General features: G+C 26.3%; 1 protein-coding gene across 5 annotated transcripts; it reads right to left on the bottom strand.

Moving 5' to 3' along the window:
• Positions 1-323: 323 nt before the first annotated feature.
• LOC107448238 (methylcrotonoyl-CoA carboxylase beta chain, mitochondrial) lies at positions 324-25,999 on the bottom strand. 5 transcript variants are annotated; one of them, XM_071179772.1, is made up of 13 exons: positions 25,749-25,999; positions 23,379-23,459; positions 21,793-22,069; positions 21,344-21,522; positions 17,284-17,364; positions 13,645-13,823; positions 13,338-13,527; positions 12,811-12,902; positions 10,304-10,464; positions 9,256-9,362; positions 7,171-7,251; positions 2,489-2,641; positions 324-520 (listed from the first exon to the last, which is right to left on the bottom strand). In XM_071179772.1, exons 2-13 carry the CDS (start codon positions 23,451-23,453, stop codon positions 479-481), a joined length of 1,617 nt encoding a protein of 538 aa, XP_071035873.1. In that variant the 5' UTR covers positions 23,454-23,459; positions 25,749-25,999; the 3' UTR covers positions 324-478. The 5 variants fall into 5 exon arrangements, with proteins under 5 accessions (XP_071035873.1, XP_071035876.1, XP_071035875.1 ...); XM_071179775.1 differs by having other exon boundaries at positions 25,839-25,973; XM_071179774.1 differs by lacking the exon at positions 23,379-23,459 and adding an exon at positions 25,073-25,153 and having other exon boundaries at positions 25,749-25,962.
• Positions 26,000-26,009: the final 10 nt, after the last annotated feature.

Raw genomic sequence — 26,009 nt, 5'->3', positions numbered from 1 at the left:
GTGGGGAATTGATTAGATTGCCATAAGGATATAACTTATTTTTTTACTTTAACTTTCCCTCTGCAGTATAAATCTGCTATTTCTGTTTACATGTCTATCAATTTTAAAAATGGTTTTTTTAAACGAAAAAATCTGGAGGTTTTCACTTTAAATCCAGAAGAGTAAGAAAAAAAAGAAATATGAAGAGAATGCAGCCTAAATTTGCAAGTTCGGCAAGTCTGCTTTTCAAAATTAGCAGCTCTGTTTGAGGATATATAAGAAGCATAACACTTATTTCTATTGATTAATTTTAATAATTTATTTCAGGCTTCCTAATGAAATAATAACATTTTCAAAAATTATACTTTATTAAAAATATTTAACTCAAAATCAACAGTATAATTCAAGTTTAAATATATAAGGAAAATATTTTGTAAGATATGATTAGTTTTATACAAAAAAAAAAATATTAGTCAATCAAGAAATAATTTAACAATGATTATAAAATTCTTGATACAATTCTCAAACAAATACTGAGTACCTGAAAAAAAATGATAGCATCAAAATAATTTGAAAATTAATAATTTATTTCAAAATATATAAATTTAGAAGCTTATAAACATTTGTAATACTAATGCTTAATAGGCTGATAATCCAGAATTTTCGAAAATATTAAAATTGTGAGGGAAAGAATATTAAAAAAAAAAAGCAGAAAAAATGTTATACATTAATTGAAAATATTAAATTCAATGCGGCATTAATTTATATCTTAACCTAATTTTTCAGTCATATTAAAATAAATTTTTTGCATGACAATTCTTATCAAAAGTGATCTGTATAATAAATAACTTTTTTTATTTTACGACTCTATATTTCTTAAATAAATTTTAGAATGGTTACCATATATCTTTTTAAAATTTTTTATCAGTTTTATTGATTTATCTTTTATTGTTTTATAAATTTATCTAGGCATTTTCCTTAATTCTACATTTAATTGATTTATCAGTACAGTTGGTTTTTACCAAATATGTGTTTTAGACCACTTAAAATTAATTTTCTTCTGATCATTTGATTGTCTTTTGTGATGAAACAAAATAATTCAGTCCATTCATTCTCCTTTTTTTTTGTTGGCTAATCCTTTTCTACCTAAGTCTTTATATTAAAATATTAACTATACAAATTCAGAGCTAAATAATTTTCAATTGTTGTATACATGTTACTAAATATTTTTAATAAATTGCAATTAGAGTATAATAAGTATAATGCAATTATTATAAATGATATGATTATAACAAGTATTAATATAACAAGTATAATGCAATTATTGTTCAGTAATATTCAAACTGTTATTTTTTTACTTTTGTGTATTCTTAGAAAAATAAATGGTATTTTTCAATTAATAATCTAGTGTGTCTTTATGTAGTTATTATTTTTAACTGTTAGCTAATTATCTGCATAGTTTTTATAAAGTACTGCATCAATTTTATATACTTTCTTTTTAAAATTTTTTTTAACATATTTAACACAGCTTCTTTATAAATTTAATTTGTCCCAATTGGGTACTTGTTATACCTGAAATCAATATAATTTGTCTTTAAATTTAATTTAATCAATAAAAAAATATTTTATTGATTAAAAATTTTTATATTAATTAAATTTTTCAAAATTGAGTTATTACTTTTAATGGATAAAGACAAATTAATCAGTGCTTAAAATTATTTAATTTTCACTTGATAGTATTTCATAGCAAAAAAAATTACAGTAAAGCAGTTTTTCCTTTTAAATGAGAATTTTTAAAATAAATTGAGTAATATTTGCAGAGTTAAATTTAGTTATTAATATTTTAAAGTTAAGATCATATTAAATATATAAAGAAGAAATATTCCAACATTTTTTGTTAAAGTTTTTAGTAGTATTTGGAGGTTTAAAGCATTTTCAGAAGTTTAGAAAACTTTTTGATTCTTATAAAAAATTAAAAAGATTTAATTTTGATACAAATGAATATAAAACCAGAACATGACAATTTCAATTAAGTTCTTGTTTCTCATGATTATATTATGTTCCAGATACAATAATCTTTTGAGCTCAAGAGTTCATAAGTATACATTTTGTTCTGAGTAACTTATTTTACTTAAAAATTAATTAAATTTCGTTAAGTATTTGGTAAAATCAGGTGGTTTCAACACCGCTTGTCGAAATTTTGAATTGATCAGGTTTTTTTTTCAAAGAAAAACAATTTTTTTGGGTTTTATTAGTTTTTTATATCACTATTAGATTTCTCAGAGTTAATATATATAAATAATTTAGAAGGTAATAGCTGAAAATTTATTATAATTTTTTAAATAAATTCTTATTACTCCTAATGTGCATCCCTAAAAAAATATGTTTTTAATATTAAGGGCTAGAAGCAGAGACAGACCTTGCATATCAGACATTTGTATGCAGCTTTTATTGTGTGTGTGCGTGTGTGACAATTCAATTCAATTTTGTAATACAAAAAGTTACTTACTTCTCTAGTTTCTTCTGGTGCTATTACAGCATCACAAAGCATTCTTGATGACTTATGTAAGGCACTTGTTTTATCATCAAAGAATAAATCAAATTTTTCAAAGCTATTTTCTTCATAATACTTTTTTAATGCACTAGTCTCTTCTAATTTTATCTTCCAATAAAATATAAAGGTAAATAAATATATGCCAATAAAATGTTATGGTAAATAAATATATGCATTAGAACAAAAAAAATATTTCACATATTTTTACAATTATCTAGCTAGTGAAAACATTTACTGTATTTGCTTGTATGCAACATTTTAATAAATTTTAAAATATACTTTATTGCTGGTGAAAGACAATTTTGCATCTAGGAAAATATTGAAATATATATACAGTGAACTCTCGCTACTATGATATCCGATACAACAACTCCCTCTATTACAATAATGTTTGGTCTAATGGTCCCGACGAACTTGCATATGAATTAATGTTATCCTCCTCTCAATATTGCGATATTCTCTGAAGCAATAAACCCCTGTAGAACGTTTTTTCTTCTTCTAATTTTAACTTTATTTTCTCCATTTATTATTGGTTTTCAAATAATGTAAAAAATCTTATTTTATAACATTTTGCCTTTTTTTCCGGTCTTTTCTGACTAGAAAAGACTCACTGCTGATTATGTATTTATCTTATTTCTTTTCACCACAGTGAACGGATTTTGTATTCCGATTTCAATATAACATCCTTGATGTACATCAACCTATCTGATACTATATTTAACCATAATTATCCCTCTGCAAATTAAATTTTTATACAATAGAGATTTATAGTTAATACATATATAACATTAAAATTAAAAAAAAAATCTTATTGCGTCTCCAAAGTATGTAGGCCTTCGATATATATATAATAATATATCCCTCTACAACAATATATTTATTTGGTCCCCAAAATATTGTTGTAGCGAGGTTTTACTGTATATGAAAATATAATTTTCTTTTTTTTAAGGTTTGCATCACATTTCTTTTTTATAATTTGGATTGTATTATTTTAGCCCAAAAACTTGATCAAGAGAATTTATTCAATAATATAAAGTTAAAAATAAATATATTTTACAAATAAACCATATTTAAAAGTTTAATTAATCAGTTTAAGAGCTTCAAATTTGGGTCTCTTTAGGTATCTCCTTACCCACTGTGTGTATAATTAAAGTGTAATTTAAAATAAACATGAAAATATTTCATTTCATCATAACATCTTACAAAGCAAAATAAGTTAATTTTATGAATCTTAATGATTTGTAGTTCATTTTCTTTAAATTATAAATTATTTAAATACAAAAAAAAAGAGAATTCAGTAAAAGTAGTTTCAATAAGATGTTAAGTAAAGATGAAGAGTATAACAGTAAGATGTAAGATTAGTTTAAATACCAAAATATACATATGCTAAGTAAAATAAACATTCTAGAGCTCCATTGCTCCCTTCTGCATCCATACTCTCTCCATATCCAGCCTATACTAAAAATTCTTTCTCACAAAAAAGTCCTTCGCTTCTCCTCTTTCCCCCCAGGAGAAGGACACTTCCCGTGTCCCTCACCCTCTGACCCTCAAGTCAGGGGTCATTCAAATGCGTGAGAGAGGAATTAGAATCCTGACAACGGCATTAATAGAAGCTGGTATATTTTTTGGAAAATGTCATGAAGTATGAAACAAATCTAAATGAAGCATGCGCTCTCATTCAAAAGGAAGCATATGTTCACACACTATTCATAAACAAATGGTGTGATATAGCTGAATCTCTAAATAATAATAAATAAATAAAAAACATGCTAATTCTACCAAAGTCACTGAATACTTTAAATTTTTAATATAATTCAAATTTTCAAATAAATACTAAAAGGATTGTTCTGTAACTTTAAGTATATGAAGATAACTTACAACAAAAAGATAGAAAAATATGTAGTTGGGTTATTAAGGTCGTCTATTCGAAAATATTAGAGATAAATATTTTTTTCAATTGCTCTTTGAAAATGTATAGGATTTACATAATACTAGAATATTATATGATATATATAATGCTTCAGTACTATAAAACTTACATTGTTAATAATCTAGATAAAAGAGACAATGATCAAACAAACAGATCCTATTTATAATAACAGTAGTAATCATGAAGAATTTAGTTTGAAAGAACAGGAAAAATCCTTTAAATTTATAATTATAAAAGAAACGTCAACGGCATATGCTGATGAAAATAAAAAGAAAAACCAACTTAGATAACTCAAGGCATGTATTATTTATAGATCATGTTGCCACACTTCTTCAAATTTTTTTTTAATGGTTTTATCTTATTTATTAATCCAGTCCACATTTCAGTCTCTTAACACATTAAAGATACAGTAAAAATATATATACATTTGTAAATTTAAAACTATCAAAATAAACGAAACAAAATTTCAACCCAGTTTAATACTATCCTCATAAATATTTGATAATTATTTTTACTCTTATTACTATAATTATTTTCAACTAATATCACTCGAGAGAGGATAAAAGAATAATGATTTTCATGATAATTATTTAATGCATTTCATATATTTAGCATTATTTGAGTAATCGAGTATACTTTCTTTTCTCTCTTCTTTTTTTCTAGTCAATTTTAATTTTCTCATAAGTTATTTTTGCCCATTTCAGTTTTATTACTTTTCAGAACTGCGAATCATATAGTTACATTTTAAAATGGATAGTCATGCCCTGGATGATAATTGTAGTTTAGGTTCTCGAGCTACTTATAAATTTTACCACCTGAAATATTACCAAGCTATTTTTTAAATTTTTTTTACTTATTTATATTACCATCTGAAATACCTAAAAGAAGGGCAGTAAAATTTATTGAATGTGTACAACAAACTCAGAGTAGTAAATGTTAATAGTGGATAGTAATTTCTATTTAAATATTGTTTATTAAGAGTGATGTATTCTAATTAAGTATTTACATTAATTATTTTTAATTTAAAAAAGTTTCTAAATTTAACAGGAAAAAGTGTTATTTGATAAAAAGCTAGAAAGATTGTCTCAGTCTGAATAATGCTAAAAGCTTTGCTTTGTAGCAAAGTGTAAAATCCTTTTTTACTTACCTAATATTATGGACTACTAAATACGAAAGTTTCGATCCCTAAACCCCATTCATAACTAAATCTTTATTGTAATCATATAATCTTAATTTGCTGAACAAGTTGTCTTATTTTTTTTTTCTAAAAAAAAAAGTTTCCACTGACTTATGTACAGTGCCCCCCCCTCGAAAAAAAAGGACTACCCTGAATAATTATTGATCAGTTTTCGTGTTCTAGGACTCATTCTTAATGACTCCAGGGGGTGATCTCAAATTTTGTAATTAATACGTGTAGACGATATTTTAAATTATGAAATCAGGCCTCAAAACGTACTTTCTCTGAATATAAAAACCTTTTTTTTCTCCAGCGGAATTCAATTTCTGACCCCTAAAATATAGGAGGTAGCTACAATCTGGGAAATATGGTCCCCATAGTTTGGTCAAGAGAACAATCCTAAGTTTGGAATGTTAATTTTATTTTTTGCGTATTTCGCTATATTTTTAATAGAATTTAAAAATCTTTGCACACAATTATAAAATTCATTTATCCGAAGATAAATCCATGCAAAAAATTAGTTTTATTAAATATTTTTCATTATTTTATTTAGTAATAATCGAAAAAAAAATTTGAATCGTTAGATACACAATTTTTTAAATGGCGAAATACAAAGTTTGAACGAAATCGGTTAAACAGTTCCTGAGAAATTGAATTATAAAAAAATCATATATTTAAAATTCGATTTCTCAGGAACGATTCACCCGATTTCGCTACAGTTTTATATTTTGCCAAGTAAAATTAGATGTTTTAAAACTATGTAAAAATTTATACACTTTACAACTCAAAAGTTTTTCGTCTATTATTAAACAAAGCAACAAGAAAAAGTAAATATTTACTAAAAGTTATATTTTGCATGGAATTATCCTTGAATACATGAATTTTATAATTGTGTACAAAATTTTTTTAAAATCGCTTTCGAGATAAGGCGAAATTAATATTAAGGAGTCCAAACTTAAGACCGCTTTCCTAACTAAATTGATGGGACCATATTACCCAGACTGCTATAAAATAAAATAATAAATTTTTTAAAATATTTACTAATATTTATTTTTTGTGTGGAATTATCTTTGAATAAATGAACTTTATAATTGTCTGCAAAATATTTTAAATTCGCTTAGAAAGTTCTCGAGATATGGAGAAATACGTAAAAAAGTAAAATTAACTTTAAGAAGTCTAACCTTTGGAGCCTATATTTTGGAGGTTAGAAATCCGAATCCGTTGAAAAAAAAGGTATTTTTAAGCAGAGAAAGTACGCTTTTGTGTCTGATTTCGCAACTTGAAATATCGTCTGCACAAATTAATTCGCATATTTGAGGTCACCCCCTCGAACCATTAAGATTGAGTCCTAGAGCGTGAAGATCTGATCATCAGATCAAAAGTTATTATGGGTGGTCTGCTTTTTTTTACGCATTGTACATTTATATATCAATATAATAGTTAATAAAACTATTTTCAAATGAAAATATAGTTCTTTAAAACAATAAATATGTTGTTAAGTGACAAATCACATTGTAAGTCAGTTTTTACCTTTTGAATCTCAAATCTTGATGAAGATATGTGAACTAAAGGCCAAGAGAGAAAGAAATTGGGGTTAAAATCCCATCCACACTAGAAAACAAAAATTATAAACTATGAAAAGAAAGACAAATTCAAAAATTGTTTTTGATGTGAATAAATAAATAAAAACCACAAATTGAAATATCTTAAAAGATACTTTCTGTCAAATTCAGGAATTAAAATATTTCTTTCATCACTTTTCTAAAATGTTATTTGTGTTTATCATACATTACTAAATGGGAGAATAAAAAAGTCTTTTTTTTTTTAAACAAAATGGCGTTGATAAAAATATTAACACTATACAAAAATAATAAACATTTTAGTTTTACTTATTAATCTAGATCAACAGTTCCAAAGCTTTTTTGATTCACAATGACCTTTTATTATCTAACAAATTTAACTATTTCAACAGTTATTAAAATGCACAACAGAATTAAATAGTAAATTTTTGAACTTATTTCAGATTGTGCAAATTACAAACAAATAAATAGTGTTAATTTTTTTATTTTGAGATATAAACTAACGAGATCAGCAATAAGTTTAAAAACAATGTGTAAAACATTTATTCAACTAGTTTAAAAACTAGCAAAATAAATGTAATTTTTTTTCAAAATTGGAGGTTTTCATATTTACAAATGGTGGTAGATTATAAGTTCTTATTAATCATATTCAAAGTTAAAACGGTTTATTTTATGCTTTTTCTAATAATCGAATATTGATTATTAATAAAGCAAAAACATGAAACAGAGATATTAATAGCACCAATAAATTAGAAGAAATACTTTAAGAATAATGGCAGAAATATACACCATGGACACTGAGACACTATTCCTACAAAGTTAATAAGAGTTATAAAAACAATTATTTATTGCTTATAATAAGATTAAGGTCAACTGATTGAGAATCTAATGTTGGGTTGCTATATAGATCCATAGTTAATATAATGCTATAATTTGCATATTTAGAGGAGAGAATTTATATCCTTTGGAAAAAGTACCTCAATACAAATTGTTGTTTAGCAAATTATACAATTTGTAACAGCTGTTTATGTATATAAACAGCTGTTAAAAATATAAGAAAGTTAAAAATATAGAGAAAACATGGAAAATAATAAAATTAAGATTAATGAAAAGAAAAGAAGAAAAATTATTAAAACAAAATATGATGTGCAGATGTTCAGAATTGGATGATCAGTCAAATGCATAAGCCCCAGTGTTTAGTCCTTAAACATACTAATTTTATTGACCCACTGAAGGGATGAAAGGCTGAGTCAGTCTCGTCTGGTGTGAGGATAGAACCACCCAGAACCTGTAGCTAGGAAGTGCAAAGCACTACCATTTAGTCACAATGGGTGTGTGCATATATATATATATATATATATGTATAATAACGTCGTTGCCGAGTGGAAGGATTAAAACAGGTCTTAGGCCGGGAAGGAGGGTACAAAATTTATTTATTAATTAATAGCCAGAGCAGTCATTAGAGTGTGTAAAAGTGAACACGAAAAATTGCGTTCCTTGGTTATATGTTAGGGAAAATCTCGCAAAGTAAAATCCGGAAAATGTCTTAATTTAGGGAAAGAGGGAAATCTTAGTAGTTGCTATTGGTTTATGAAATAGATCGAACGTTTCCCACACAAGAGCAAAGGGAAAAATGTCCTGCTCTTAATTAAATGCATACTTGAGCCAAAAATAGATTTAAGAACAGGATGTGGCTTTTAAAAGTGTGAGAAAGTATTTCNATCAAAGGGCAAACAGACAATTATTCTTGAGATACTTTGAATTCATCAAATATTTTTTTTTTTTTTCTTTTTCAATCTATTTGTTCTTACTGCATTGTTACTTTATTTTTAATATATATATATATATATATATATACATAAATGAAACACAGTGAGGGAAGGCAATCATAGACTTCTTGTCCATGCTGAATTTACTAACTATAAAAAATCACATTAATTAAACAATTTATCCATTATTTACCAACAATTTATGTCAATTTCCAGTAAAACAATATAAAACAGCAATTTATTAAAAAGGATTAATATTTTTTTACCATTGTGAAATTGTCGTCTTCATAACAGCCTCCTACACATAAAGTAATTTTTGGAACCTGAGTGCAGGAGTGAGCAGATACCATTTTTGCTCTATTTCTCAAAAATTCTAAGAATGAAAAATTCTAATTATAACCATTTTCATTTAAAAAATAAAACTTTTTTTTTTGTAATGCATGAACTATTTTTTAACACATTAAAATTATCAATATTTTACATTTTAAATTAAAAAAATATTTGGAGCAATATGAAGTTTAATAAAAGCTAAATGAATAATAAGTATAAACAAATAAACATTATTTAGTAAACTACAGCTATTAATAATCTAGCAGTAATTCTCAAATGAGACATCAGAGTTCTGTGATGGAAACTCATGATATGATCATAAGTTGGTTATATTTTCGTTTCTCTCAGCTACAACATGGTGCAAATCACACGTCGATATCTGAAGACAAAATTAACGAACACCCAAGCAAATATTGCACTTACAATAATCTGGTAAGCAGCAGATAAAGATGTTTCATAATTTTCCTCATTAGTGGCACCATTTATTGACAAGATTAATTCATGAACATACAATAAAAATGAATCACAAATTTATTAAACTTAAACAAAATATGATGACAACCAAAAATAAAATAAAAAATTTGCAAAGTGTTTTTTTAAAGTTACATGATCGAATTGGCACTAACTCTTTCTCTGCAGTTAATGTTGATATTAATAAGTTAAATGTTTGAATTAAATTCTAAAGAATTAAAAATATTGTATTAATTAAAGCTATTAAAATAATAAATTAATTAAAATTTTGAACAATTATTAAAAATAAGAATGTAGAATTTTTTTTAATTAACGTAGGGAGATAAATTATGAATTTATCCAAAAATTTATATTATTATTTAACTGATCAAAATTTATATAAACATATAAAATTTGTGCATTAGTAGTAAAAATTAAGTACATTTTAAAAATATAAAAAAGTTTGCAGTGAAAAAGAATCAGAAACTTAAAAACTTTAGAACAATTATTGCAATTAATTATTGTTTTATTTACCATATTGATCGTCATTAATCACAGTTTCTTCAGGATTTCCAGAGTTTTGAATGAAGCATAAGGGTATATTTCTTTTTTCACAAAGCTGTATAAAATGAGTTCCTTTTTGTGAATCTTGAAATGACAGAGCATTGCAGTTAGCAACTATGCCAACAAGCATACTAAAATTAAAATGAAAAATAATAGGTATCTTTGTTGCACTAATAATAACATATAATACATTTGATTACACATAGTTTTTAATGTCTTTTTAAGTAAACAAATATTATCTTTCAAAAACTACTCTTATTAGGAAATTTAAAAAAAAATCACAATCAATTTTTTTTCCTCAGAAAAAAGAAATAAAGATTAACATTTTGTATGAATTCATTTTAATTTAAATTACTGGAGTTATGTTCATATCATTAAGAATAGTTCATTGCTTCTTATGGACTGGAATGGAATGGGAATTTAAAACCTCTTTTGATTCATTTTCACTAACTATCACATTCAGGTAAGATTTTTTTAGAAAAAAGATTTTTTGCAGTATTAAATTGAAATTATTTACACATAAGCAGGGTTGCCACAGAAAAAAATGAACAAAATAGTTGCTTTTAGTAGCCTAAAGCATGAAAATAGTTGCCTAAATAAGAACAAAAATTCAGCAAAAATAAGACTAAAATTTTATTAAATGACTTAATTGTCATATACCATGATACATTTAGTCAAGTTGGTGGCCAATACGATAATTTTTATGTCAACGTTAGTGTTCTAGCATAAAATTTTTATATAAAAAAATTAGTATGTTTGCAGAAAATGAAATACTTTTAATTACTAGAATTCATTCAAAAAATACTTTTTCATTAAAAAAAAACACACTTTTCTAAGAAATTTTCCCTTTCATCATTAAATGATTTAGCAATTAGATTATTCATTAATAAATGATTATATATATATATATATATATATTGTGAAAAGTGATTACTCAAATTCAAAATTCATGTATCATATTAAAAATTGGGATCTTTCAAATCATGCAGAATTTCTTAGCAATAACCATTCAAAAGGCGATCGAGAAATAAAATAGACTTAGAATCTATGCAAATTGAACGCATTAAAAAGTGATGACTCAAATTTGCAATCGAAAACTTTATTTTTTAATGTTTTAATTATTTATTTAATTTGTTTAAATTTTATTATTTTTATTTTACATTTCCTAAGAAAAGAAATTCAGTGTCTTCAGAAGATTTCGCGGGCTGCAAGTTTTCAACCCAATTATGATAAAAAACATTGCTAGGAGTACAGAAAAGTCTCCTAATAGTCTCCTTTTCCTGAAAATAGTTGCTTTTTGTAGTCTTTTCAGGCAAAAAAAAGTTGCCATAGTCGCCTGTAGCAACCCTGCATAAAAGAGTAGTACACAAAAAAGAAAGTTCATTGTAATAATTTACTACAATAGGAAAAAATCTCATTTTTGTACAACAGCAAAATGTAAACTTTATGCTGATTTTGTAAATTCTTATGAATTATTTAAATTCTTATAATTTTATGGTATTGTTTTTCATCTTGAATATTAAATACACCCCATCAAACTTTTAAAATATGGCTATTTTGTCTAGAAATATAATGCTTTTTGATATCCAAAAAATTTATAATCTACCTTTGAATAGTTATTTGAAAACCGATATTGCAACTAAATATAGTTAACATAATTCTTATTATTTTCGTCCTTGATACTTTTCTGTAAATAATATAAAAAAAACAGCAAAAGTGATAAATTTACAAATTAATTGTACAGGCAAATTGTAAATAAAAAATTTTTATGCTAACTTTTATGTAACTCCAATATTTAATAAAAACATATTTGATAACATACCTAAGTGTAATTTTTGTTTCTATAAAGTGAAATGTACATATGACTGTAATTCTTAAATAGCACAGTATTTAAAGTCTTCCATTTAAGAGTACATATTTTTAATGAAATGTGCCAGAGTACTTTAAATCAAAGTATCAACCAATAAAAATCCTTTATAATTATGATCACTGCATGCATAATTTGATATTTATACTTTAAGTCTATATAATTTAAAGAATTTTTTTGCAAAATATGATTATATTAAAAAGATAATTTTTGGAAATTTTAAATAAGTTTTAAATATTTGTTCTATACAAGAGTTAAGAGAATTTGAGAAATTTTCAAAACTTTACCAATTCTTTTAAGTTTGAGCGTAGAACAACATTAAAAAAGGACTTACATTATCTTGCACATTTTCTGAAATTTTCGAAAAAGTACACAAATTTTAGTTTTAAATAAACTTTACTGCCATAATAGTTTAAAATTGAAACTAGCCTAAATATAATTTTTTAAAAACTGGAAATACTTTTATTCAAGATACAAAAAATATTGTTCAAAACTATCAAGCTTTTAATGAAATCAAACAGCTTGATCAAATATATATTTTTTAAAATTATAAATCATTACTCATATTAGCATACTAAATCTGAATTAAAACTTTTAATCATTATCTTACTTTTTAATGTAACCAAACCCTGTTATAAGATTACTGCCAAATTTTCCTTTGAATTCTTTAAACATACTTCCATCCAAAACTCTTGATAAAATCTAAAAAATAAAAACATCATTCAGGTTTATAAGTTAAATCTTATACAAAATTACTTAAGAGAACGGTTTCAAAAAATGAATTTACTTTAATCACTAATACACAACATATATTTCTGAATGTAAGGCGAGATTTTTAGGAAAATGTGCGAAATAGCAACGTTGAGAGTGGGTACGCAATTTAGAATATTACAGTTATATATATGTGAATCTAAGAAACAGAGATCTTCACTATCTTAGGCATCATAAGATAAAAATATTCAATCTTGAATATTTTAATGAGTTATACTATAAAACAATAATTAAACAAAATAATTTAAAATAAACTGATAGAATGTATGGATAAAAATTATTAATTGGGAAAAAATCATTAATAAAATGAACCTAAATTTTTTTGATACGCACAGATTTTTTAAAATTATTTATTTTACAACTTACATCGTACATGTCACTTTTGGTAAGATAGATTTTTGCAGAAATCATCAGCAAATCTTCAGCAGGGTAAAGAGGTTTGTGCCATGATGTACAATCAGCAGATTGGAAAGTATTTAGAGTTAAAACAGATTCTCTACACATTTCAAACGCTTCTTCTTCACTTTCAGCAAAATAATCAGTGCACCCACTCACACTGTCAAATGAGAATTTATAGTTTTTAAACAACTCACTGAAATTTTTCTTACTTAATTACTTGGTTAATTACTTGGTTAATTACTTAAGTTAATTACTTGGAAAATATTATAATTACCTACAATGCATAAGCGCACCACCCAGCTCTTGCTCTGTAACTATTTCACCAGTTGCAGCTTTAACCAACGGAGGTCCACCTAAAAATATTACTCCTGGACCATTAACAATTATAGCTTCTTCTGCCATTGTTGGACAATAAGCACCACCTGCTGTGGAACTTCCACAAACAACAGCTATCTAAAAAGTAAAATCTTACAATTAATTAATTTTCATGAAAAATGCATGCATATTTTCTTTTGTTAATAGTTTGATACGATAAGTGTTAGTTATTAAAACCTTAAACAAAATTTTTTATTAAGTTCAGGAAATTCCAACATGCAAATTTTCTCTTAAAAATTAAAGCTATTAATTATTGTTTCTGCTGAATTAATATTACAGAATTCTTTGTACATTTTACAAACTGTGCCTATTGTGGTATTTGTAGCAACAAAATTCTGTAAATAAGCAAAATCAATTTTTGAAAAAATCAACTTCAATTTTGAGATTTTAAAAATTTAATTTTGAAAAACTTGAAATATCTGATGTTAATTTTAAACAACTCATGTAGAAAATGCTGGTCTTTTTCATTTAAAAATTATAATATTCGATAAAATCCTCATTGGCTCCTGGCATTTCCGGCAAAATTAAATTCCTAGTGTACTTTAGCATCCAAAAAGAGTCTCGGTGCTGCCATCTAGTGTGGCAGAAACTAGACGTCCAAATTAACATGACCAACGGTATCTCACCCATTGTGGTGGTCCTGAAAGAGTGGATACCACCTCTGGAGAACGCACTAGGTCTGCTCATCGGCAAGACCGATTGTGCAGCTCATTGGAAATAAAAATAAATAAATAAATAAATAAAAAAATATTCGATAAAATTTTAAAAAAATTTGAAAAAGACCCCAGCATTGATTTATTAATCAAAATTTTAAAAAACCATCACTCAGATTGTCATCACAATTTACAAAGAATAAAAAAAGAGGAGGTTTATTGTTATTGTTTCTAATCCTCCTCTGATAGAAGTCAGATACGTTCCATCAGGTTGTTGACTCCTCAAAAGTCGACAACAGTCAAAGTCCGCAATTGTAAATCCAAGACACTGCAGGATGTGCTCAGATGACATTTCAGACACATTACATTTCTTACAGGTCTGAAAATTCTTTGCCCATCCACAAAGATAAGGCTATTGATATGTCCACTAGCCAATCTAGCCAAGGTAATTTGTGAACTCTTGTTTTCTTCAACTATACTAGTATTGCCTCAATGAAATGCACCATGACATATTGCGTTTGTATTCACAAATCCCTTGTCATTCATTAATTGTAGCAATTCTTCACCTCTGTTATTGCTTGATGAAAAATCTCATGATGTTCTTAGGTAAGATTTGAACTGTCCTCGTCATTCACACCACTTTAATCCACTTTTACTATTTAAACACTAATTTGATGATTTCACTATTTGTAACTCGATTGTTTCCTTAATAGGCAATTTGCCCTATGATTAGTTTTTAAATTTTGTGCCTTTAATATTCTGACTAATTGAGATAACTAATTTTGTTCAAGAGTATTGTTCGCCCGCAAAGTTTACAGGCTGTTGCCATTTGACTTTTGTATCTTATGTATTTTATGCATTTTTTGTATTTTATGTTCTTTAATGTTTTTTTTACTTGGTTTTTAATAAACATTTACCCGTATGCCCTCAATTGGGGCAAGTCGGGGTAAATATTTTCATTGCTTGATGAAAAAACCCACGTGGGTTGTTTCACGTTAAAGTCTCCTATATTATTATAGTGTATTGTCATCCATAAATAATGAAAATTTTCAGGAATGTGTGTTTGTTTAGGAAGATGGTACTATGGATGGAATATGGAATGGTCTGCCTTAAGATTCTGAATCTTGAGATCGGAAGTAGGGACGGTGATATTAATATCCTATTTGTTAATATCTTTTAGTACTCTGAAAGTTCAGTTTTGCCAGAATTAATTTCCCAGAAATTTATTTTGAAATTAAATAATTTTTATAATAAATAAATAATTTTTATAATTAATAAATGTGAACTTAAATATTAAGTTAATTCAGGAATTAATTTGATAATAATAGAATACCAACTGAATTAGTAACATTTTTGTATTTATATGAATAATATTACATATTATCACACAGCTACAAATTTTTCAATAATTATGTACAATGTCTACAACATTTTGTCAATAAATTTGATTCCGTTTTGATACCAATAAACTCTCTCATTTAAAAATAAGTTAATTTTGGTTCAGCTTTAAAAAGATTTTCAACTGTTATTAATGTTTTTATATACAATTTTAAGTTGGCATATAAACAATTTCAATACAACTATTTAGTTAATTTAAAAAATTTTGTGACTTATATGAAAAATTTAACTGCCTAAAAATATTTTACGCTATGTATTATTCTTATCCAGATAAAAATAGTTTAAATTATTGCTTATTTGCACCATGGTCTTATTTGTATCAATATTATATTTTAGAATTTCTTATAATCAAAACAAATTTTTTTTTTTTTTGATGGTTCAGAAGTGTGTTGTGGATATCAAGAATAATTACTACCACAAATAAAGCACAATAAACTGTTAAAAAATTTTGAAACTAGGAATTATGAGTTGACACCATTGAAAGTTTCCTTCTTACTTCGAATTTTTAAGGAAACGAAAATATTTTAAAAATATCTATTAAATTAGATATTAGCCAATAATTGTTTTGCCTAATGCATAAATATACTCTTTCTTTATTATTTTTAGGAGGATTATCTTTATATTTACATTTATCTTTTAAAATTTGTTAATTAAATTTAAAAAATAAATAAATAAATAATTTTGTCTCTTAGAAAGAAATGCATATTCACTAAATTTGGATGATTTTTACAATTCTAATAATTAAACTACAAGCAAAATTAACAGTCACCATTGACCGACCACAACACGACTTTACGTAACAAGCCGTAATTAAATAATTATCTACCAGTCACTACTTTTATCATTGAAAATGCACCCTATGAGGGTATTATTACTTTAAAAAAAATGGAATTTTATGAATATTTTATAATACTACTTTATTTCAAGTCTGTTTCTTAAAATTTTTGTCATTTTAGAAATGAACCTTGAAATGTTCAACCATAATTTGAGAAATGCCTTATTTTATTAACCCTTAATGGACCAATACAGCCATAAGAGGGGCATGGCACTTTCACTCATTGGATCGAATACTGCATGCATGATTTTTATCACACTTATTGTTGTCATGTTTGCAGTCAACTTAGTTATAATTAATTATATACTTATTAATATTATAATTAATAATTGTAATTATACCTGGTGGAAAGCACACTTGAAATACATCCGGATTGTTAATGGTTAATATTTTGTTTATTTAATCTTTTAAAACTTTCAGTCATTGAAGAAGAGGCAACTTTTGAAAATGCTACAAATGGGATCTGGCCAGTAACAAAAGTTCCTAATTTTGCCCTATAATGAAAACTCTAAACTAATTCTTTAAACTATATTCACTATTATATAATTTTAACTCTATTTTCGATATTAACTTAATCCAGCATATATATTTAAGTACTAGTTTCTAGTTGCAAATTAATGTTTTAATAAAGTTAATAAAAAACAAAACAAACCTGAGGAATTTTCAGAGATGACAAAACAGCTTCATGATAAAATGAACGGCCACCATGGTCTCTGTCAGGAAATATATCAGCCTATTAGAACACAAAACAAATGATCATACAAACAAATAAAAAAAATAAAAAAATTAAACAAGCAAATAAAAGCAACAAAAAAAAAATGCCAACATAAAATCTCATTCATTTTTATTTATGAAAATTAATTTAAATTTCATAAATGGTAATAAAATAAATTTTACAAATAATAACCAACTTACAAACTTAAAACTGTTCCATAAAAAAAGGAAAAAAATGTGAAAATAGATCATAATATGACAAAAAGCACTTCTTAAGAATATATGAAGATCAGTTAGTTTAAAGTAAAAGTAAGAGTTAAAAAATTTTTTCCCAGCTGCTTCTAGGGAGATCCTAAAGAAATGGTTTGTCTGGACAGTTGTTGTTCATGTTGTTGAGTGCAAGCGACATGTTGTTGTTGCTGAGTGTTGTTCATGTTGCTGAATGTGAGCACCAAATCCTGATTGGCTTGTTTGTGGAATGCTCACCATACATCATCAAATGCTAAGTTTCAGTATCAGCTATGACACAAATCTATTTCTGTTTGATTTCAACGTTCAGTTGAGATGAGTGCAATGATAGCAAAATATGCTATAAAACGTCACAATATTATATTTAATGCGGAAAAAAGATCTTTGCAATTAAAATACACTTGTATATTAGCTCATAAAATTTTACGTTAGTTATTACTGTTCTCTTTAAACAAATTAGGCAAATACTTAGCATTAATAAAACTTTATTGATAGAATTTGTAGTTCACACATTGGTCAAGAGATAGATGTACTTTAAATGATGCCTGCAATAATTCTGGGTTTAAAGAATAATTATTTTGTTTGTCTACATTTTTTAAATTTTTTTTTCTCAAATATATCTGTTCTGAAACTATAAAAAAAAGTCTTATAAAATGATATAATATTAATGTTTTTGATTACAAGAACTTTGAAAATATTCATAATTTAACAAATGTTTACATACGTAAACATTTCAAAACCCTTGAAATTAGAACAGTATATAAAAATGAAAATTCATTTTAAATAAATAATGTATAAAAAAACACAATATTATAATTAATTGTAATGCCCTTTTCCCACATTAAACAGGAACAGGATTTTTTTTTATAAAATTCAGCAAATTATCACTAAATATCAAATACAAAAATCTGCAGAATTAAATATATTCATTTACTATTTACTAACTGAAAATGATGGGTTCAATTTGTAAACAAAAAATATTTGTTGACAAATATCATAAGTAAAATTTATAAATAGTTGTTATATAAAATAAAAATTAGAGCATAATATATTTTTTTTAGAAAACAAGTGATTATAAAAATGTTTTCTATAAAATAAATGTAAGCATTATTCTAAGAAATATAAAACGTAATACTTTATATAAAATGAAAATTTTTAGAAAAAGTAAAAGTTATTTTCTTTAAATTTTTAATCAAAAAAAAAAAAAAAACTGCTATATTTTTTAAGAAACTTTCATTTAAAAAAGAAATTATTAAATATATGTAACATGCTTCACACTCGTTTCTGTGTTTATTTATTTTGCATTGTGATAATTAATTAAAAAAAATATGTATGCTTAGAAGAAAAGAGCTTATTGGTTCATAATTAATAAAATATTTTATTTTTTCCTTCTTTATTTTGTTTACATCAGGTATTCTGCTTACAATCAAGCTTGAAGGCAAGGTATTAATAAACCATTTTTTCCAACATCATATTGGGGTGTAAGTGAAATGTTAATACCAAGTGAAGGGACTTGTCCTAAGAAACCAGGCCTTAAAATTAATAAGCATGATATCCCCAAATCAGTGAGCAGAGCAAATTTTATGTATGTTACATTATTTTAATTTCAATCTCCTTAAAATACTACGATTACTATTTTTAAATACAATTAATACCTTTATACAATTACCTTTATTAATAACTTTTACTTGTATACAGTGCGAGCAGGGGAAGTGGGCAAAAGGATAAGGGTAGTAGCAGAGCCGGATTATACCTTTCGTAGGCCCTAGGCATAGCCGTTTTTGGGCTCTCCCCTCCTTCCCTCTTTTCAAAATATATGCTAAAATTTTCTTGCATATTTTTTTTTTACANAGACTTAAGGGTGTCTGTTCCAGCTTCTCACTGGAAGCGCATCGCTAGAGATAAAATCATTGCGGACTGGAATGCAGAATTTCTTGCTTCGCCTCGGTCGCTCTGGACGAAAAGGTTCTTTCCATCCATTTTTCACCGTTTGCAATGTAAATTCTTTGCAACTGATTTTAAATTGACCCAAATTTTAACAAACCATGGAAATTTTAAGAGATATTTATTTCGTTTCCATCTGCAGACCACTGGAATTTGTGCTTGCGGTGATGCTGAACATATTCTTCTTCACTGTAGTCTCTATGCGAGTGCCCGAATGAATTTAAAGACTGATTTGAGACCTCTTTCAATTTGTTGGCCACCTGTCTTATCAGAACTGGTCAAAAGTATTGAAAGTCTTGCGGCCTTGCGGAATTTTGTTTTTAATGTAAATTTGTAAATTTTTCTCCTTTTGTTTTCTACTTACAACTGTAAGCCTCATGCTATACTTTGTGGTGCATGAGGAGTTTTAAGTCGCTTAAATTAAAAAAAAAAAAAAATATTGTAAGTAAAAATTTATAAATTGTAGTTTTATAAAATAAAAATTAGAGCATAACATATTTTTTTCAGAAAACAAGTGATTATAAAAATTTTTTCTATAAAATAAATGTAAGCATTATTCTAAGAAATATATAATGTAATACTTAATATAAAATGAAATTTTTTAGAAAAAGTCAAAGTTACTTTCTTTAAATTTTTAATCAAAAATTAAAAACAAAAACTGCTATATTTCTTAAAAACTTTTCATTTAAAAAAGAAATTTTTAAATATATGTAACTTGCTTCACACTCGTTTCTGTGTTTATTTATTTTGCATTGTGATAATTAATTTAAAAAAATATGTATGCTTTGAAGAAAAGAGCTTATTGGTTCATAATTAATAAAATATTTTATTTTTTCCTTCTTTATTTTGTTTACATCAGGTATTCTGCTAACAATCAAGCTTGAAGGCAAGGTATTAATAAACCATTTTTTCCGACATCATATTGGGGTGCAAGTGAAATGTTAACACCAAGTCCTAGGAAACCAGGCCTTAAAATTAATAAGCATGATATTCCCAAATCAGTGAGCAGAGCAAATTTTATGCATGTTACATTATTTTAATTGCAATCTCCTTAAAATACTACTATTACTATTTAAATACAATTAATACCTTTAGTTGTATACTTGTATACAGTGCAAGCAGGGGAAGGGGGCAAAAGGATAAGGGTAGTAGGCATCCATTGCAAAGTAGGCAACTATTTAATGATTACTAAAACTTTATATCTATTAAAACTATTTTCATTATAAAATAAAGTTTTTTTTAACAGATAAATACTAAGCAAAATATTTTACGAAGAATGAAAAATTTTTTTAAAATAAATTTAAAAGTGAAGTTAAAGGTTGTCACATTTTAACTTTTCTTTACAATTAAAAATTTAAGAACATTTTGTTTGAAATGATAAATTTTTTACCACAGATTAACTTCTGCTTACATTCACATAAAAATAAATTTAAAATATGGATTTAGATTTTGTAAATAGGTGTTCTATTCACAAAATGATGTGTTTCCAATTTTGTTTTGTTTTTTGTTTCTTTAATTGATCACATTCCTCTTTTCAGGGGAATCTAATGAAGGAGTTTGCCTTACGCATCCAAACATCTTTGAATGCCATGGATTGTATATGCACAACTAGTAAAATATGCATAGAATAGATAACACCTAATTACACCGAATTTTCACAATACATTTTTACGTAATTCTAAAACGTAACGTAATATAATTAAAATGGTGTAAATCACAAATAAACTGTAGGTATAATCTCAGAGTTTCTTTAAATTATCAACTGGAATTTGATACAAAGTTTTCAATTTGCTTCATTTACCAACCTGCATAGGTAAAAATGCTCCTCCACTGTCGACAAGATATATACAAGGCAATTTATTTAAATAAGCTAATCTTTGTATTCGTTGTTGTTTTACAACTGTTATAGGAAAAAATGTGCCACCTTTAACAGTCGCATCATTTGCAGAGACAATGCAAAACTGGCCGTGTATTTTCCCAATACCTGGGAAATAGAAACAAAATCTTTAAGTAAGTAAGAAATAAAATAAAGATATTACATGCACTAATAAATAACTATATATACACACATAAAAGGTAATATGGTTAAGTTAATAAATAAGGAGCAAATTTAAAAAAAAAAATATAGTATCAGATTAGTAATGAGATAGCTTTTTATCTAAATATATATTATATTTATTAATGGTTAAAATAACATCGTTTAGTTTGAATTATCTTTACATACAACGATGTACATAAGCATACAAGGACATACCAGCAACAACACCAGCAGCAGGAATATCTCCATAATCCATAGACATTCCAGCCAAGATTCCTATTTCAAAAAATGGTGAATCCCTATCAAACAGAAGTTTCAAACGTTCACGCACTAACAGCTTCTTGTTTACAACTGTGTGCCTGTGGATAGCCTTTGGACCTCCACCAGCTTTTATCATTTTATGCAAATGCTCCATGGTATTTTGAGTAACTTTCGATTTTACTTTCACTAAATCCCAATTTTGGTCTTTATAGTCAGTATCAGAACTCAAAACCTAAGAAAAATAGTGAATATTTGCAGAATCAAACCCCAACTAATTTTAGACTGAATAAAATTATAACTAGATTTTTTTTTACAACAAAGCATTCGAAAACAAAAAGATACAGAAATTCCACACAAAATTAATTTGCATTCAATGGATATATTTCTGACACAATATACAAGGTGATTCTAAAAAGATGGGCAAAATTTCAGGAAGTGATGTTACACACCCAAGCAAACAATTTTTATCGAAGAATGCATGGTCGAAAACAAAACGCAAAACCGCTAGAGGGCGTCAAAGTGCATGTTTTCATATGAGGCAAAAACACAAAAAGTTAAGTTATAAAAGCAAATTTAATGGCATGTGATTACAATAAGTGTTCAAAACAGTGGCCAGCAGCGGCTACGCACGCTGTATACAACGGCAAAGAAAAGATAGGCGAACATTCTGAAGCACACCAGGCATATCACGAACTTTCCCTGCAGCGGTTGAAAGCTTGGCGAAAAGTAACACAGTGCAGTAACTCGCAACAGGAATGGAGCTTTCACGTTTGCATCAAACAACTTTTTAAATGCGCCAACACCATTGCGTTTTGTTTTCGACCATGCATTCTTTGATAAAAATTGTTTGCTTGGGTGTGTACTATCACTTCCTAAAATTTTGCCCATCTTTTAAAATCACCCTGTATTCATAAAAAAATTAGAACTAAATATAAATACTTGCTTAAGTTTTTCATAACTTATAAATTAAAAAAAAAATACAAAAGAAAAATACATTTTTTTATTAAAGACTTCTAAGCACAACTGGGACTCATAAGCAAACAAATAGTTCAAAACATCTGAAGTCACAAAAAAAATAATGTTATACTATACTATAAAAATAATAGCTATACTATAGTTGAAGTGGGTTAAATATAGAATATTTACACAAAACTAAAACCGATAATGCAATTAATTTTTTCAGTTTCCTTTTAATTCTTTCAGTTTCCTTTTACACAGTTGAACCTGTTTATAACGAGAGTATAGGGACTAAGAAAATATACTCCTGAAATTAGGCCTTTTGTTTAACTTGAGTAGGCAAAATTTATTAAATAAAGTTGTAACACACAAAAATGAGCCAGAAAATGTTTCAGAATAGGTTACTTTTTATAGTATTTTTTATCTACACAGAAAAGATAAATCAAATATTTTCTTTTTAACATTACACCTTTTTTTCGCAATTGTTTAACGTTTGCTGAAAAATGACCTCTTCAAGTGAGAAATTTAATTAAATTAGAACTGACAAAAAATTAATTCAACTGTTTAATAAGAGCCTTACCCACCTTAAAACTCATTTTTCGTAACGAAGAGTTTATTACAGCTTTCCAACTAAAGCTCAAAAAACAAGAAGAATTCATGATGATCTGAAAGAAAAAAAAATATAAACTAATAATTATGCAATGATATCGTTTTATAATGTGAGAATTTCATATCTAAATGATTAGATTTTCTTTTCTTAAACAATAAAATAGAATGTTGTTAGCTGAATGAATGATAGGTGTTAAAAATCACAGTAAAGTACCTTTAATATAACCTTTTAACTGCAGTAAAATATGGTAAAAACAATAAATATACTTTTATATTGAAAAGTGACATATTCATGATGTTAAAGCTCAAAATATAGGATTGATCTTTGCTGTATTTCAAGTGTACTAAACAAGGAAAACGGTATCACATAGCAAAAAAGCAACATCAAAAATTATGAACAAACTTTCCTAATTTTCATTTGTTTTACATTTTATGAAGAAAAAAAATTAAAAAAATAAAAATTTATATTTGTAGAATTTTTTTTTATAATCATAATGAAATGCATACACTAAATAATGAAAAAGGATGTTGGCACAAAGTGTGAAGGGGTAGTCATGTCACACAAAATCGCATACAATTTTATTAGTTCAAAATACGTCTAACGCAAAATGATCATCAGAATTTTTCAAATGAATAAATAAACTAAATTTCACTTAACTGATTTATTATGTTTTCTTTTATACAAAGAATAAATTTAAAGTATATAATTGCAAAAGCATCGAGAAATTAAATACTTAGCTGAAACTAGAATTTTTTAAACTAAACCATAATTTGTTTAAACTCTGATAATTATTAATAAACATCTAAAAAACAATTTTTAATAATTAGCATTATTTAATCATTATTAATTAATTATTATCAGACAGGAAAGATATCCGAAATGTTGATAATATATATCAGTTCTTAGCTTTGATGACAGTAAATATTTTTAACTTGTAGCTTGGTTGATACAGAATCAACTTTAAAAAAAATCTGACCTAATTTACAGAAAAACGGATCTTAGAAAAAAAAACAGAAATAGGCCGTCAAAATCGTTAAATTTCAAATATCCAATAGCAACAACGATGTCTGAATATTNCAATAAAACCAATTTCGATCCTACATATTTGTTTTTTCATTATTAGGCCAGAAATTTTTTTTTTAACGGCAGGCACTGAACTTTCGTTCTTCGCCTAGGAAGATGCCGGAAGTGTTACTCATTTAACGTTACCCAGAGGGCACCTGTGAACCTAAGTCACGGAGGCGAGCAACATTACCCACGCCACACTGCCACATACCCGTTTATAGGGTGGGCCACATTCACACATCACACAATAGAGAACACACACAGAGAGAAACATCCATGCCCTGAGTGGGATTCGAACCCGCAACCATTGGCTTCACAGTCAGGCACGCTGACCGCTCGGCCACCTGGCCGGCATTAGGCCAGAAATATAAATAGCAACCCTTGTAATACACAAAATTGAGCTAGAAAATGTTTCAGAATAGGTTACCTTTTATAATATTTTTATCTACACAGAAAAGAGAAAATAAATATTTTCTTTTTAACTTTACACCTTTTTTTCTTAATTGTTTAACGTTTGCTGAAGAATGTCCTCATCAAGTGAGAAAATTAATTAAATTAGAACAGACAAAAAATGAATTCAACTGTTTTATTACAGTACTCCACCTTAAAACTCATTTTTCGTAATGAAAAATTTATTACAGCTTTCCAACTGAAGCTCAAAAAAGATGAAGAATTCATGATGATCTGAAAGAAAAAGAAAATATAAACTAATAATTATGCAATAATATCATTTCATAATTTGAGAATTTCATATCTAAATGATTAGATTTTCTTTTTTTAAACAATAAAATAGAATGTTGTTAGGTGAATGAATGATAGGTGTTAAAAATCACAGTCAAGTATCTTTAATATAACCTTTTAAGTAACATATCGTTAAAACATTAAATATACTTTTATATCGAAAAGTGACATATTTATGATGTTAAAGCTGAAAACATAGGAATGATTTTTTCGGTATTTTAAGTGTACTAAACAAGGAAAACGGTATCACATAGCAAAAAAGCAAGATCAAAAATTATGAACAAACTTTCTTAATTTTCATTTGTTTTACATTTTATGAAAAAAAATTTAAAAAATAAAAATTCATATTTACAGAATTTTTTTAAAAAATCATAATGAAATGCATACAATAAATAATGAAAAAGGATGTTGGCACAAAGTGTGAAGGGGGAGTCATGTCACACAAAATCGCATACAATTTCATTAGATCAAAATACGTCTAAAGCAAAATGATCATCAGAATTTTTCAAATGAATAAATAAACTAAATTTCACTTAACTGATTTATTATGTTTTCTTTTATACAAAGAATAAATTTAAAGTATATAACTGCAAAAGCATCGAGAAATTAAATACTTAGCTGAAATTACAATTTTTTAAACTAAACCATAATTTGTTGAATCTCTGAGAATTATTAATAGACATTTAAAATACAATTTTTAATTATTAGCATTATTTAATCATTATTTATTAATTATTATCTGACAGGAAAGATATCCGAAATGTTGATAATCGAAATCAGTTCTTAGCTTTGATGACAG

Source organism: Parasteatoda tepidariorum, chromosome 4, assembly GCF_043381705.1.
Source record: "Parasteatoda tepidariorum isolate YZ-2023 chromosome 4, CAS_Ptep_4.0, whole genome shotgun sequence".
Taxonomy (NCBI): domain Eukaryota; kingdom Metazoa; phylum Arthropoda; class Arachnida; order Araneae; family Theridiidae; genus Parasteatoda; species Parasteatoda tepidariorum.
This window is presented reverse-complemented; position numbering and strand designations above follow the sequence as displayed.

Coding starts and splice junctions, on each gene's coding strand:
- LOC107448238 (XM_071179772.1), bottom strand. CDS start 23,453: ATGAATTCTTCTTGTTTTTTGAGCTTTAGTTGGAAAGCTGTAATAAAC. Junction 12,903..13,337: donor CCAAAAGTGACATGTACGAT/GTAAGTTGTAAA, acceptor TTTATTTTTTAG/ATTTTATCAAGAGTTTTGGA. Junction 10,465..12,810: donor GGGTTTGGTTACATTAAAAA/GTAAGATAATGA, acceptor TTTTAATTTTAG/TATGCTTGTTGGCATAGTTG.